The 17,723-nt window shown below is 37.3% G+C and overlaps 1 protein-coding gene across 3 annotated transcripts in view; it reads right to left on the bottom strand.

Annotated features, from left to right (window-relative positions):
* Positions 1-3,461: 3,461 nt before the first annotated feature.
* The window catches only part of LOC309869542 (DNA polymerase theta-like), a 130,888-nt gene continuing 116,626 nt past the window's right edge, over positions 3,462-17,723 (bottom strand). For all 3 annotated transcript variants that reach the window (XR_014314247.1, XM_082740922.1, XM_082740923.1), the window contains 4 exons: positions 13,546-13,670; positions 7,033-7,186; positions 4,934-5,049; positions 3,462-4,474 (listed from right to left, as the gene is read on the bottom strand). Coding sequence is in view for 2 of the 3 variants with exons in the window: in XM_082740922.1 (XP_082597048.1) it covers positions 4,361-4,474; positions 4,934-5,049; positions 7,033-7,186; positions 13,546-13,670 (509 nt within the window). In the remaining variant the exon portion in view is untranslated. The remainder of the gene's footprint in view (positions 4,475-4,933; positions 5,050-7,032; positions 7,187-13,545; positions 13,671-17,723) is intronic.

Here is a 17,723-nt window from a genome sequence, read left to right as displayed (position 1 = left end):
TTCCTTTAGAAATGAAAAATAGAGGGGCACCAGGGTGGCTCAGTGAGTTAAGCCTCTGCCTTCAGCTCAGGTCATGATCTCAGGGTCCTGGGATTGAGCCCCTCATCGGGCTCTCTGCTCAGCGGGGACCCTGCTTCCCTCTCTCTCTCTGCCCATTTGTGACCTCTTTCTGTCAAATAAATAAATAAAATCTTTTTTTTTTAAAGATTTATTTATTTATTTATTTGAGAGAGAGACAGTGAGAGAGAGCATGAGCGAGGAGAAGGTCAGAGGGAGAAGCAGACTCCCCACGGAGCTGGGAGACCGATGCGGGACTTGATCCTGGGACTCCAGGATCATGACCTGAGCCGAAGGCAGTCGTCCAACCAACTGAGCCACCCAGGTGTCCCAATAAATAAAATCTTTAAAAAAAAGAAAACTACAGTTGAGGAAAGAATCAAAGATGACACAAATAAATGGAAAGGCATCCTGTGTTCATGGACTGGAAGAATTAGTAATGTTGAAATGTTTATACTACCCCAAACTATATATAGATTCAATGCAATCCCTACCAAGATTCCAATGGCATATTTTACAGAAGGAGACAAAACAATCCTAAAATTGTTTTTATAATTTTTTACAACACAATCGTGAGTAAAAAAAGAACAAATCAGGAGGCATCACACTGCCTGACTTCAAACTATATCATAAATCTATAGTAATCAAAACAGTATGGTATTCACGTAAAAACAGACAGACAAACCAATGGAACAAAATTGAGACTGAGAAATAAACCAACATGTTTAAGTCAACTAACATTAGACAAGGAAGCCAAGAATACTTAGTGGAGAAGGACAGTCTCTTCAACAAATTGTGTTGGGAAAATTGGATACTCACATGTAAAAGAACAAAACTAAACCTCTATCTTACACCATTCACAAAATTTAATTTGAAATGAAAGACTTAAATTTAAGACCTGAAACCATGAAACTCCTTTAAAAAAATCATTTAAAAAAGCTCCTGACATAGGTTCTAGCAATGAATTTTTGATATGACACCTAAAGTGACAAAATAAAAAACAAGTGAGTTGACATCAAACTAAAAAGCTTCTGCACATCAAAAGAATCAATAAAATGAAAATATAACCAGTAGAATGAAGAAAAATACTGCAAATCTGAAAAGGAGCCAATATCTAATACATATCAAAACTCATACAACTCATTAGCAAAAAAAAAAAAAAAACAACCAAAAAAACCCCAAAAAACAAAAACAAAAAAAGCTACCACAAAACCCCCTAATTAATCAAATAAAAAAATGGGTCAAAGGTCTTCATTGACATTTTTCCAAAGAAGATTCACAAATGGCCAACAGGTACAAGAAAATGTGCACAACGTCAATAATCATCAGGGAAATATAAATCAAAACCTCACACCCATTAGAAAGGCTATCATAAAAAAGACAAAAAATTAGTGTTGGCTAGAATGTGGAGAAAGGAGGAGCCTTGTGTGCTGTTAGTGGGAAAGCAAACTGGGTGCAGTCACTGTGGAAACCAGTACGAAGGTTTCTGAAAAAATTAAGAATAGGACTACCATGTGATCTAGTAATTCTACTCCTGAATATTTACCTGAAGGAAACAGGAACACTTATGAAAGAGGTATCTGTGCCCCTCTGTTAACATCACTTTCAATAACCAAGATATGTAAATACTCTATAGGTCCATTGGTGGATGAATATATAAAGAAATTGTGGACTATATATTCAATGGAATATTTAGCCATTAAAAAAAAGGAAATTCTGCCATTTGAGACAATATGGATGGCCCTTGAGGGAATAATGCTGAGTGAAATAAATCATATGGAGAATGACAAATATTGTATGATCTCACTTATACGTGGAATCTTTAAAAAAACAAACAAACTCATAGAAAAAGAGATTAGATATGTGGTTACCAGAGGTCAAGTGTAGGAGAAGAGGAGAGTTAGAAAAGATGGTTCAAAAGGTACAGACCTCCAGTTACAAGAGAAATAGACACTGGGGATATGATGTACAACATGATGACTATAGCTAACACTACTAGATTGTATATTTGAAATTTTCCAAGAGAGTAAATCCTAAATGTTCTCATCACAAGGGAAAAACTATTCTTTTTTTTTTTTTTTTTGGTATCCAAATGAGGTGATGGATGTTAACTTACTTTGATAATCATTTCACAATATATATGTCAAGTCATTATGGTATACACCTTAAACTTGTACAGTGCTGTGTGTTTATATCTCAATAAAACTGAAAAACAAACAACACTGATTATTATCTTATAGTTTGGGAGGTCAGAAGTCCGATATAAACTTATTAGGCTGAAGACAAGGCATTGGCAGGGCTGCATCACTTCTGGAGGTTGTAGGGGGAGAATACACATCTATTCCATTGCCTTTTCTGGCTTCCAGAGACTGCCTGCATTCCTTGGCTGATGGACCCTTCCTCCATCTTTAAAGTCAGCAGTGCAACTTCTTTGAATCTCAATCTAACATCTTCACCATCCTCCTCTGATTCAGACCATCTGCCTTCCCCTTATGAGGACCAATGTGTTTATATTGGAACCACCTAGATAATTTCCCCATCTCAAGATCTCCACCTTAATCACCTCAGCAATGTCCCTTTTAACATGTAATATAGCATGGTTGCAGATCTGGGGGATTAGGATGGGGATGGGGGGGGAATTATTCTGCTTACCACAGTGCTCATCTGTTATTTACATCATGATTTGGGACTGAAGAGCTACCAATGAAGTGTGAACTTGCTGCAGTTACTCAGATAATATACCATGAGAACTGAAATTTGCATTCTGTGATTAGGGGCACTAGTCTTATTTAAGTAAACCATAGTAACTGGAATTTGCATATAACTTAATCATGCATAGCAAGGGCTGCCTGTTTAAGTCCAGCTGATAAGTCAAAATGATGAGAAGATGCATAGGACTACAAATCCAGAGCCACTGCTGCAGAAGATCAGGTGGAAATGACTTATATGTCTGCACTCATGTTTAGAGAAGAAGAGAAGAGCCTTCTCTTGTGCTGGATCTCAATACTGACTGCACTACAGCTTTTCTCTCTGAGAAACATGGTATAGGTAAATATGGAAAAAAAAACCTCAAGAAATAATGATATAACTTCCCTCTTATCTTTGCCATCTTCTGCTTACTCCCTCTCACCCCCCAAAAAACATGTCTGAGTATTTTGTGCACTAATATGCAAGTACTAATAGTGTATTATACTTTGTTTATAAAGCAATTGTTTTTTTTAAATTTCTGGTTAATAAACATAAAAGAACTTTTCTGATAACTGATTATGAAATAAGAAACATTTCCTATGTGCACAGACATTGCTGAACCTACTTAACAATGCAAACCCTAGAATAAATAATTAGGAACTCAGCTTTTGGACACTCTTAAATGAAACACAATTTAAAAAACTGAAATACTGATATACATTTCTCATAAATTCATTTTATTTCAACAGCAAGAAATTCAGTAATACACCTTTGAGGGAATTATAAAATATCATCTCTTTAGCATGGATATTCTCACCACACCACAAACACAGAAAGAGGCACTAAGAGATGGATATGGAGGTGTCTTCCTTCTCTGACATTATTGTATTAAACTGCAGTATAAACTTCTGATCTTACAGAACAGGATACCTCTTGAAGAGGTGTAGCTTATTTTATAATATCTAAGTATTGCAAATACATTCATTGTATGAATTGAGGAGGGAAAAGGAGAAGAAACACCATTTCATGAAAATCCATTCCTGGATGACATCCATACCAAGCCTACCACTTTACAGACTTCAGAATTTATTAGCCAATGCTGCTTACAAAGACGATTCTGGCAGTCTTAATATTGGACAAAAAAAATCACACACAATGCCTAACTGTGGTAGTCTATGAGAAACTAAATCTCTATCTGCCTATGGTTCCTGCTGGGGTCTGCATCACAAGTGTGATGCACAGGGCTAGAAATGCCCCTGAGACAGCAGTTCCACTGTCTTCATGCTTCACACAGACGAGACCCAAAGTGCTAAGTGCATATTTCAATCATGCGTTCTGAACCCGTTTAGAGCCACAAAGAGCTGGAAAAGGCGATTTCAGTCCCTCTTTGAGAGGGAATATGATCATTAAACTTGGTATTTTGCCTCAAAAAAGGTTTCTTCACATTACAGAGAATAAAGTCTGACATACATTTTGAAACTCTCACTAACATCACTATTCCACATCCATCAAGACTTGAGAGTTGGTCTTCCTGAAATACGTAAAAGGGTAATCTCTCTTCCACGTGGTTGTACCTACACCAGGCTTCCCAACAAGGACTTCATCATCTATACAATTACACATCAAAGTCCTTCAGCTCTCCCCAGCTCGCACCTATTTTCACTTTCACTTTCAGTTTCACAGAAAGTTCTACGGCACTTTCCATTTCATTCTTGACAATCTGAGCTACCTGCAAAAAAAAAAAAAAAAAAGGAGGAAAAAAAAAAAAGAGGTTAGCAAACTCTCTTCCCAATCAAAGAATGTTTCCCAACCCACCACTGAGGTGATAAGCCAGACTGCAGCTCTTCACCTCATGGTTCTTAAAACTCAAAATCCAAAAAGAAATAGACATTCCAAACTGGTCTACACTAATGAGCAGGAGCTCTGCCAGTTTCACTGTTTTTAAACCCTCAGGAAAGGGCAAGATTCTCATATAACTTCTCCCAAACAGAAACAGCCTTGCATCAAAAGTTTCTTTAAAAATGAGTATGAAACAGAGCACTCTTAGCTCTTTCTCTACCCTTATGGACTCAACATTTATGTAGCCATCCTGGGGTTCCAGGGAAGGGTTCCAGAAACCTCATGCACCTTAACTTGACCTTCAGCATCTTAGTCTTCTATGAAATGGACACAAACCCTGCAAAAATACCTGAACAACATCCTCTTCTGCCACTTCATATAAGAGCTCATCATGGAGTTGAAGGACGAAGAAGCCTCCTCTGATTGGGGAGAACATCCCTTGCAGTTTTCTCTTTGGTAACAATCCTATCCCATGAAAAAAGTAGGAAAACTGATCAGCATGTTACTGTGCTATAGAATAGGTTTTGTTTGTTTGTTTGTTTTTAGGGATTTTGGGAAACTCTGGAGAATTTTAATTAAGTGATTAAAATAGATAAGATTTAGAACTATTAGGAAAGTATCCACTTGCTGACTTTCCACCTATCAGGTAAACTCAAAACTCTACCAGCTTCCTCCCAGAAAGGAGGAACATAACAAAGAAGTCAGTAAATGGAGTTTGAAGAACTCTTCTCCAAAAGACGTCGTCTAACTTACTTCCTATAAACAACCAACATCTCCACTTTCCATGGCACCTTTACTACCAACTTCTCTAAATAATAGCACCAGAGTAGTGTGGGGCCTGACCTCTGCCCCAGGAAAGTGAGCTGGTATTGTCTTTAGGTGGTTTATAAGGACACTCCCTGATATCTTCTTATGGCCAGAAGTGTCACTGTGGTAGAACTGGGGTTTTACCAAATGGACCACATGCAACAAATAAGTAATTATAAACCCAGGGTCCAAATGAGGACTTCAGAGACTACTTCAAGTTATGTGTTAGTCTGTATCTGTACATATTTCTGTGGACTGATCTTTCAGCATATTCTCAAAAGAGCCTATAACTAACTCCACTGTATCAGACTTAGTTACATCTCCTAACAAGCTGGGCCTACTGATACAGATTATGCCTCACTAATCACTAAGATAAGGTTACTTTGAGTAACTGTCCTTAATCATTTCCCCATATCTCAGAGCAGTGCTTCCTCTCTGCCACCCAAATTTCCCACTGATCGTTCCAAGCAGCACAAATACGAACTTCCTTATATCTGGTGCTTCCCTCAGAGAGGGTTCTTCAGCTATCATAATCTGCAGCCCAGATTTATTCACAGGTAGTTCTTACAGGGTAAGAGAGCAAATACAGATGAGGCTGTGGCAAGCTGCTTCCATCCCAGGGCCGCAAATGCTGTGCATCGATCTGTTTGCCAGCTGACTAAAATCTTCTCTGCCCCACCAGGACCCACTTAGCTCACATCGTTGGTTATCAGGATGCTTTTCTGCTTTCCAGTCACCACACCTTCATCCTCTGGATTTCCTGTTGTGCTTTGGCTTCTGATCCCAAATGCTATGATTCTCCTGCTTCCTGTGTGGGCTGCTTCCTCGGGCTCAGGTGACCTACCACTACCTTTAACCCAGCACAAGCCCAGGAAGTGATCCTCAGGGACATATCCACATTGCCTTCCACCCACTCCAAAAGCTGTTATTGTCCATATCCTCATTCTGGCCCTGTATCACTCTGCTGCGAACAGTTCTGTAAATATTTCAGTCACAGATCACACCTTCCCTTTCTTTCCTTCGATTTTAAACTTAAAAGAGGTTGATAACTTCTATTTCCAAATCCCCTTAAGCACACAGTATAGTATTATCACTCAAATTAGTTTGACCACTTATTCTCCCTATAAAGAGAGAGAATGTGTTATATGTGGTATAAGTGTGGTGTGTGTGTGCACACTGATTGCCATACAAAAAAATGTTGAATGAGTAGCCTTAGATATTACAGAAGGAGGTAAGACAATAAAATTAATAATCCTCATGTGATGGGCAAGTCTTTATATCTATGTATTTTTGTATGTAAATGAACATCTTTATATCTGTGTGACTATGGTATTCTCTGCAATGTATATGTATGTCTCTTCTAGAAATATGTTGACATATTGTGAGTTTATTATTATTTTCAAATGTTAATATATGTTTTTGAATTTCCTGTTTAAATTTCTAATATGGTAAATATTAGTATATGTAAACTACATAAAGAAAAGTTCTTTGGGACCCTTAGTAATTCTGAGAATATAAAGACATCATGAGACCAAAACATTTGAAAACTGCTGAAAAATAATGAGTAAAATGCTTCCCTTTTTCTTTTCTGATACAATTAATCTCACTACATTATAGCAGGGTTCTCATTTATGAACAAACCTGTTCTATCACTTTGGAGCATACTCTCCCGATGACCATGGGACTTGAAGGTTGAGCGGAAGGTCTCTAACTTCTTCTGAATGTTAACTGTGGCTATTTTAACAATATCAGCTGCCGAACCTTGGATTGTTGTGTTGATAGCCTGACGCTCAGCCTATGAAAATAAATAACGAGGGCTCCATCAGATACACCTACATGGTTTCATACCTGCTTTTAGTATCCACAGATCAGTGCTCACATCTGTAACCTGGACTAAGATGTAACCCAGGACATCAACTATTAAGCTGCACCCTAACAACTAGAATGATCTAGGGCTCTAGATTCTGGGCTATCGTCCACATGAAAACAATCTAAATAGAAGAAGGCCAGATTGCTTCAGTTTAGAAATCTTCAACATTCCGTAATCAAAAACTGCATTACACATAAAATGTACTTAGTAGTTTCAAAATTACTTCACAAACATATATATCATCACTTAAAATGTACTTAGTAGTTCAAAACTATTTCACAAACATATAGATGTCCCTTAATCCCATTTTGATCTATGAATTCAAGGCAATCTCAAAAAAAATCCCAGCAGGATTTTGTGTTTGTATAGAAATTCACATGCTGCTTCTACAATGTATATGGAAATGCAAAGAACCAAGAATAGGCAAATGCTCTTGAAAACCAAACAAAAGAACGAGGTAAGAAGACTTATTTTGTCATATATCAAGACATCTTGCAAAGCTGTATCACGAAGGCAATGTGGCACTGTCTAAAGAATGAACAAATACAACAGACAAAAATAATGTGTCTAAAAACAGATACATTCATATTTGAAAATTAATTTGTGGCAAAAGTGATACAATAAAGTAGTAGGGGGAAAGCTCAGTCTTTTCAATAAATAGTTAGGGACAACTGTATATCCTTGAGTGGGAAGGAGAAAGACGGTAACCCTCAGTCTCTCAAAATACATAAAAACCAGTTCCTGGTTGATTATAGGTATAAATGTCTATGGCAAAACCAAAAGCTCCTAGTGAATATTTTCTTGAAATTGGGGTAGAGAAAACTTTGTTAAAACAGATCAAGGAAAATACTACAATAATACAAAAGATGGATAAATCCACGGAAGCAAATGGTTCATATCTGGAATATATAAAGGACTGTCATAAATCAGTTAAAAAACAGACAATACAAAAAAAAAAAAAAAAAGGACTTAAATAGACCCACCACAAAAGAAGATATCCAAATGGACAATAAACGAAAAAGGAGCTCAACATCACTAGTCATTAGAGAAAGGCAAAGATTGGAGGGGGAGATGAACCATGATAGACTGTGGACTCTGAGAAACAAACTAAGGGTTTCAGAGTGGAGGGTGGGTAGGGAAATGGGTGAACCTGGTGATGGATATTAAGAAGGGCACATATTGCATGGAGCACTGGGTGTTATACGTAAACAATGAATCTGGGAACACTACATCAAAAACTAACGATATACTGTAGGGTGACTAACATAACACAATAATTAATAAATAAACAAATAAATAAATAAATAAGGAGTGAGGCACCATTACACAGTTACCAGAATGGCTAAAAGACCAATGACAGCACGCAACGGCAAGAATGTAGATAAACAGAGCTGATGGCAATGTTAACTGGGATAACCACTCTCTAAAACTGTTAGGCAATATATACTACAGGTATAAATGTGCTTATTCTGTGACTCACCAATTCCACTCTAAAGGTAATGAAGTTGGGCGCATATGTTTACCAAAAGACACATGTAAGAATGTTCATAGCGGGTTTATTAATGATAGCTAAAACCTGGAAATAGTGAAAATTTCTGCCATCATTCAAACAGATAAATAAATTGTTGGTATGGTCCCACAATGTCAGTTAAATAAAGACATGAACTAGAGTTACATATGACACTAATGAATCTCACAGACCTATATTTGAGTGAAAAAAGTAAGACCCAAGAGTATATACAGTACAATTGTACTTAAATAAAATTCAGGTTCATACAAAACTACTCTATAGTTTCATGTGTGTGCTGGGGTGGGGAGTGGATAGTATTGATTTCGAGGGAACATAAAGAAGCCTTCTGGGTGCTGGAAAAGTTCTGTATCATGATTGGGATGGTGTTTTTATGGGTATACACATTAAGACTTCCAGCTTTATGCTTAAGGATTTGTACCCTTTACTGCACATGTTATTTCTCCATAAAAATTTTAAAAATAAACCCAATTAACTCCCTCTCCTCCTATAAAGTTACTCATAAGAATGCAAAGGCCAAACACAGCGTGGGAGAGAATATTTTCCAAAAATGTAATCAATAATGAGCTCCTATATATAAGAAAAAGACAGGGAGCCTGGGTGGCTCAAATGGGTTAAGTATCTGCCTTCAGCTCAGGTCATGATCTTGGGGTCCTGGGAGTCTGCTTCTCCCTCTCCCTCAGCTCTCCTCCCACCCTCGCTGTGTGTTCTCTCTCTCTCTCAAATAAATAAAATCTTAAAAAAATATATAAAAAGGAAAAAGAAAAAAGAAAACTCAACAACAAAAGATGAACAAGAAAACTTTAAAAAGTACTTTCCAAAGAAAAAATAACCTATTGGCTAATACAGATTTGTTAAGTTGCTTTACCTCATTAGTATTCAAGGAAATGCAAAGTAAAACTAACAAGATACTACTTTAAACCCACCAGAATAGCTAAAATTGTATCATCTTAATAGCAACTGTTGGCAAGGATGCAGAGCAATGAGAACTTGCACATACTTCTGATAAGAGGACGACTGCTACAACCACCATAAGAAACCATTTGGCTTTACCTACTAAAACCATTTGGCTTTACCTACTAAAATTCTATGACTTGGTCTTTACCAAACATAAATGGAAACATATGTGCACCAAGGACCTTGGACAAGAATTTTCAAACCAGCAAGATTAACTCTGAGAAACAAACCAAGGGTTTTGGAAGAGAGGGGGGAGGGGATGGGTGAACCTGGAGGTGGGTATTAAGGAGGGCACATATTGCATGGAGCACTAGGTGTGGTGTATAAACAATGAATCTGGAACACTGAAAAAATAAAATAAAATTTTAAAAAATAAAATAAATAATAATAATAATAATAATAAAAATCTAAACTGGGAACCTAAATGCCCACCAATAGAAAAATAGATAAACTGTGATATATTCACATAATAGAATTAATTTATTACACTATAATAAAACAGTTACTCCAAATGAAACATGAATGACTTACCTCTGCAATTTTGAGTGAAAGAAACTAGATGTAAGAATATATACACATGATATAGAAAGAGATCAAAAATACATAAAACTATAGGCTTAGAAATAATGATAGCAATTATTCCTGGGAGAGCTGTGGGTAGTGATTGGGAGCCATCAAGGGACTTCTATGTGACTTGAGTATTGCTACACAGGTGTAGCTCTGTGTTAATATACTGAAATTTACATTTGTTTCCTGTATTTTCCCGATGTGTATTTTTCAATATAATAAGGGTTTAAACAAAAAGTAAAACCCCCTATGTTAAAAAGAAAAATATATATATACTAAGTCATTGTTAAATTCTCTTACATAATTATTTCCCAAAGAAAGTATTTATTCATTTATCTACATATGTTTTCTATTTTTTTCCTGGAAAGTTGACAGTGGTAAGTCAAATATTATCTATATTAAATTTGATTAATGATTTAAAAAAAAAAGTAAAACAAAACCAAAACCAAAATTTACCTCTGATTATGTTTATTCATAATTCAGAGGGTTTGAATTTTCTTTTTTTTTTTTCTTTCTTTTTTTTTTAGTGACAACATAATGAATCAGTTAAAACTTTGACTCCTAAGGTTTGGCATGAAAAGGTCTACTCTCAGAGAGCCCAGATATAGACCCTCAATTCTATGGTCAAATAATCTTCAACAAAGAAGGAAAAAACATACATTGGAAGAAATACAGTGTCTTCAATAAATGGTGCTGGGAAAATTGGACAGCTATATGTAGAAGAATGAAACTCGACCGTTTTCTTATGCCATACACAAAGATAAACTCAAAATGGATAAAAAGACCTCAACGTGAGGCAGCAATCTGTCAGAATCCTAGAGGAGAACATAGGCAGTAACATCTTCGACATTGGCCACAGCAACTTCTTTCAAGATATGTCTCCAAAGGCAAAGGAAACAAAAGAGAAAATGAATTTGTGGGACTTCGTCAAGATGAAAATCTTCTGCACAGCAAAGGAAACAGTCAACAAAACAAAGAGGTAACCCACAGAATGGGAGAAGATATTTGCAAATGACACTGCAGACAAAGGGCTGATACCCAAGATCTATAAAGAACTCCTCAAACTCAACACACACAAAACAGAAAACCATGTCAAAAAATGGGTAGAAGGGGGCGCCTGGGTGGCTCAGTGGTTTTCGCCTCTGCCTTCGGCTCAGGTCATGATCTCAGGGTCCTGGGATCGAGCCCCACATTGGGCTCTCTGCTCAGCGGGGAGCCTGCCTCCCTCTCTCTGCCTACTTGTGATCTCTCTCTGTCTATCAAATAAATAAAAATCTTTTTAAAAAAATGGGTAGAAGACATGAGCAGACAGTTTTCCAAAGAAGACATACAAATGGCTAACAGGCACATGAAAAAATGTTCATCATGATTAGCAATCAGGGAGATTCAAATCAAAACCACATTGAGATACCACCTTACACCAGTTAGAATGGCCAAAATTAACAAGACAAGAAACAAGTGTTGGAGAGGATGTGGAAAAAGGGGAACCCTCTTACACTGTTGGTGGGAATGCAAGTTGGTGCAGCCACTTTGGAAAACAGTGTGGAGATTCCTTAAGAAATGAAAAATAGAGCTTCCCTATGACCCTGAAATTGCACTACTGGGTATTTACCCCAAAGATATAGATGTAGTGAAAAGAGGGCCACCTGTTACCCCAATGTTCATAGCAGCAATGGCCACAGTAGCCAAATTGTGGAAAGAACCAAGATGCCGTTCAACGGACAAATGGATAAAGAAGATATGGTCCATGCCTACAGTGGATTATTATGCCTCCATCAGAAATGATGAATACCCAACTTTTATAACGACATGGACGGGACTGGAAGAGATTATGCTGAGTGAAATAAATCAAGCAGAGAGAGTCAAGTATATGGTTTCACTTACTTGTGGAGCATAAAGAATAACACTGAGGATATTGGGAGTTAGATAGGAGAAGTGAGGTGGGGGAAATCGGAGGGGGGAGACAAACCATGAGAGACTGGACTCAGAAACAAGCTGAGGGTTTTGGAGGGCAGGTAGGTGGGGGGATGGGTGAGCCTGGTGGTCGGTATTATGGAGGGCACATATTGCATGGAGCACTGGGTGTGGTACATAAACAATGAATTTTGGAACACTGAAAAGAAATAAAATGAAAAAAAAAAGAAAAGAAAAGGCTTATTCTCACAACTTTAGGTGCAAAAATATTAATTTTAAAAAACCTACCGGGTTCATTTACATATATGACTCTATCTACCATTTTTCATAATGTAAATCCCAAGAAACATAACTCCTCTTAGATTAAGTCTAAATTTTTCAGCCTGCCATTAAAAGCCTTCCACTAGCTGGCTCCATTTGACCAATAGAAAATTATCTACCCTTAAGTGACAACTGATTTAGAGATATGGTAAAAGCCTGATAAATATTTGATACCTACTTATATGGGAGACTACAGAGTGAAGAAATAACAAAAAGCCAACTATTCCTCCATGGTCCCTAAGAGCATTAGTGCTCTGAAGGTTTTCAGCTCCAGACAGAAGTTCAGCAGTATGGGGCTGGGAATTTTCAATACATCCAATGTGTAGTGGTCACTGACATGCAAAAGTATGGGAGAAGATGAAATACAAGCAGTTTAAACAGGAAGGTGTGGGCTATAATAAATTTAAATGTTCAGATGCATAGAATACTTTTGTGGATCCCAATGATTTCAGAGTTTTTAATAATAATTTGAATACATGCCATCAATAAATACTTAAAATGGTGCTAAAAAAACAGCCTTCTTCAATATTTTGGATATCCTAATAACCTCTGTCGAGCCAGTGCTTTTAAAACAAATACACAAGTAGAATGAACCAAAAATGAATGAACCACATTTAATGATTGGCTAATCTCTAAAAACATTGGCAATTTGGTGTGGTATGACAACTGATATGATAACTGAAACAAAGAACAACTAACAGATGTAAAAATTAAATTTATAACTTGTTAGCAAAACAACTAAGTAACTGGTTTACTGAAAAAGAACATCTTTAAAGTATTTGAAGTATTACTAAGTGAACCCATATTTAAATTGGTCTCCTAAAGACTGTGTTCAGCAAATACAGGAATGAGCCATCACTTCAAAATCCTTAGTAAAACAGAAGATCCAATTAATACGCTATTGATCCCTAAGAGGAAAATCATCTGTGTTTAGTCTACAGAAAAAGTATATGTCATTAAAATACTAAGTTAAAAATCCAGAGACATTTCAACATACGTGAGCTTTATGATAAGGGTTGTTGTCATTGATTCCTGGTAAATATCTACGCCTTCCCAAAATGGTCTGAACAAACCCACTTCTTTTACAATTCTTCACTGTCTCTTTCATGAAATGATTAATGCCTACAAAGAAAAAACAAAAATAATTATAACCAAGTCCATTCTTAAGCTCATTCACTAGCTTCAATATAGTGAAATATGCCAAAACCCTACCATGATTCTTCAAATTATATTGCATCATCAAAATTTCACATGTAAACTTTCATTCCCTTTTTGCATATAAACTTTTCATTCCCTTTTTGTTTATATGCAAAACCTTGCATATAAACTTTCATTTCCTTTTTGCAGACTCAGAAAGTTAGATACTAAAGGGACTTTAGAAATGACATACTTTAGGGCACCTGGGTGGCTCAGTGGGCTAAGCCACTGCCTTCGGCTCAGGTCATGATCTCAGGGTCCTGGGATCGAGTCCTGCATCGGGCTCTCTGCTCAGCAGGGACTCTGCTTCCCTCTCTTTCTCTCTCTGCCTGCCTCTCTACTTATGATCTCTGTCTGTCAAATAAATAAATAAAATCTTAAAAAAAAAATGACATACTCTAACTCTATCACGAACAAAAAACATTAAACCAAACTCCAGAACAAGAGCTAAAACCTAGGATCTTAAGACTATTCCATGGTACTTTTCACAGGCTTCTATTCTTTGATTGTGTTAATCTTTTACTCTTTGGTCTTACCACTTCCAGGCTGAAAACATTAACAGTTCCTTGTTAGCATCTAAGCTACAATCCAAATAGGATCTTACTGCAATTAATATACAAATAATAAATACTTCATTAGGAATATATACAATTCACTTCTTAAAAGTTTAAAAAGACTATGTATAGTATACTATTGAAACACATTCATATTCCCTATACCAGCATTCATCCTTTGCAATATAGGCTCATTATTATGTCCTATAGATCTTCAGGGTGAGTGTGTTGTTCCAGGCCAGCCAATGTCTTCACTGCTCATTCCTGTCTCTGAGTTAGAGAAGTCTTCTCTAACTGATCTTTTTTTGTTTTTAAGGTTTTATTTATTTATTAAATAAATAAGTAGGAAGAGAGGGGGGGGGGAAGCAGGCGCCCTGCTGAGCAGAGAGTCCAATGCGGGACTCGATCCCAGGATCCTGGGATCATGACCTGAGCTGAAGGCTGACTCTTAACCCACTGAGCCACCCAGGCACCCTAACTGATCTATTTTTATTCATATGTGCAGTCTTTGCTTTTTTTCACAACTCTGCTCATCCTAAATAATAAACACTAATAACTCCTAACTAAAACACCTCATTTGAGGATTTCCATGTGTGGCTGGCCCAGGAGAGACATTTGAGGAGACTGTGGGTGAAAGGAAGGAGAGAAAACCCTGCCAACTGAAGCTGTTGGTGATATTCAACCACCAGCGTAAGAATTTTAGAAAGCAATAAGGCTGTCACCTTTTTCTAAGAATTACTGTGTTACTATTGAGAGAAGAGCAAAGAAAATGATGAGATTGAAGAGAATGCATCTCTACAAATTCTCTTACCTTACGATTGTCAGAGGCCCTCAAATATTCAGAGGCTGAAAGAACTACTTTTAAAAAATCAAACAAAGGGAAGGGTGGGGGGAGGCAAAGCAGGAAACAGATTCTCAACTCTAGAGAACAAACTGATGGTTACCAGAAGGGAGGTGGGTGAGGGATGGGTGAGAAGGAAAGGGGATTAAGGAGTGTACTGTGATGAGCACCAGTTGATGGATGTATGAAAGTGTTGAATCACTGTATTGCACACCTGAAACTAATATTATACTGCATGTTAACTAACTGGAATTTACATAAAAACAAAAAAATCAATCCTGTTATACAGTTTACATACAGGAGAAGTAACCCACATTAGGTGAATAGTTAGATGCATTTTAACAAAGGTACACGACAAGATATGAAACATTTTTATCACCTTTACAGTCAGCTCCCCATTATCAGCCTCAAACTCTCACTGATCTGCTTTAAAACACTATATTTTAGTCTTTCATGGTCTTAAAATTCATAAAAATTGACTTATACTGTACATTCTCATTTGAGTTTGTTTTCTTTTGCTAAGTAGTATTCCATAGCGGAGATATGCCAAAATTTGTTTATCCATGATCCTGTTCATAGACATTTGGTTGTTAGGAATAAAAATGCTATAACATTTACATACAAGTCTTTCTTTGGATATATTTTCATTTTTCTTGGATAAATATGCAATAGTAAAGTTGCAGGATCACATTATTGTTTCACTCTATATAAAAGAGTCATAGCATTTTCCAAAGTGGTTGTACCATTTTACAACTCAACCAGCAATGTAAAAAAAAAAAATACAGTGTTTTTTATTTTAGCCATTCTAGTGTTTTTGTAATGATATCTCTTTGTGGTTTTAATTTGCTTTTCCCTGATGACTATTGATAATGTTCGACGTGGTCATTCATATATCTTCTTTTGTCTGTTCATGTAAGTGCCTGGTTAGCCAGAGGAACTTAGTTGCAAACCCCAGATATCGGGACAGGCCAGGCCAGATGGAGACATCCAATCAGTGAGGCGCGCATATATTTACTGTGGTGAGTTGAAATCCCATTGGCCACCTGTGTGTGGGCCCGGCTCAACCACCTATATAAAGATTAGTCTGTGAGGCTGAGGAGTAGTAGGAGGAGTTAGAATAGCTAGAATAGCCATTGGGATAGCCGTTAGGGTAGTCTTCAGGAGAGTCGGAGGTCGTGGTCATCATGGTCGTCGGGAGCATCGTGGTCGTCCTGGTCATCGTAGTTGTAGGCAGTGGTGCCGCAGCGAACAGACTCGCCGCCAGCAGCCTTGCCACCCAGCGGCCTCGCCACCCCAGTCGTGGCGCTGCCGTGAGTGGCCACGCCAGAGCGGCATCATTCTGGGGAGTGGCCCCGTCCAGGGAGCGGCCTCGTCAGCAGCGGCCTCATCCTGGGAATGGCCTCGTCTAGAGTGGCCTCTTCTTGGGAGTGGCCCCATCCAGGGAATGGCCTCGCCGGCGAGCGGCCTTGTCCGGAGTGACCTTGTCGGGGGTCGTCATTGTCGCCTCTTCGAGTGGCCTCATCTGGGGAGTGGCCTCATCAGTAAGCAGCCCCGTCCTGGGAACGGCCTTCTGGGGAGCGGCCTTGTTGGGGTCATCGTCGTTTCTCTTAGAGATGGCCTCTACCAGTCAGTTGGATTTTCGATGCTTGGCATGAAATAAAGCTTTGTTTGATTTTCGCTTTGTGTCAGTCTCATTCCTTTGATCACAGACCCTAACAGTTCACATCTTTTGGCCTTTATTTTATTGGACTGTTTGCCTTCTCAGCATTGGGTTATAAGAGTGTTTTATATATTCTTGATGCAAATTCATTAGACAACAGAAACTGTAAATATCTTTTGTGGCTTGTCCTTAGATTTGCTTAATGGTGTCTTTTACCTATGTTTGTATTTTATGTTTAATTTGGTGTAATTATCACCAAAGAAATCTTTGCCTACCTCAATGTCACAAAGTTTTCTTCTCCTATTTTCTTCTGGAAGATTTATAATTTTAGCTTTTACTTTTGAATCTATGCTCCATATGAAGCTAACTTTGGAATATAGTATAATAGTTGAAGTTCATTTTTTTTCCATACTTGTCTCCAGTTGTTCTAGAACCAATTGTTGACATGACCATATTTGCTCCATTGAGTTACCATGGTGACTGTTGAAAATAAATCCACCATATACGTATAGGTCTATTTCTGAACCATTTATTGTGATCCATTTTTTCCTATGTCTACTCTTACGCCTACTTTGATTATTGTAGTTTTATGTTAAGTTTTGAACCCAGGGAGTGTTAGCACTCAACATAGTATTTCCCCCCCCCAAATTTTCCTAGTTATTCCAGGTCCTTTAAATTTCCATTTAAATTTAAGATCAATTTGTCAAATTCGACACAAAAATCTAATGGACTATTGACTGGAATTAAATTGAATCTATAGGAAAATTTTTAGAAAATTGTCATCACAATAATATTGTACTTTCTAATAACATGGTAAACTTCACATTTATCTAAGTATCTTCAATTTCTTTCAGGATTGTTTTAGAATTTTCAGTAAAGTCTTACACATACTGTTGAATTTATCCCACATATTTCATGTATTT

This window comes from Mustela nivalis, assembly GCF_964662115.1.
Source record: "Mustela nivalis genome assembly, chromosome: 1".
Classification (NCBI taxonomy): Eukaryota; Metazoa; Chordata; class Mammalia; order Carnivora; family Mustelidae; genus Mustela; species Mustela nivalis.
This window is presented reverse-complemented; position numbering and strand designations above follow the sequence as displayed.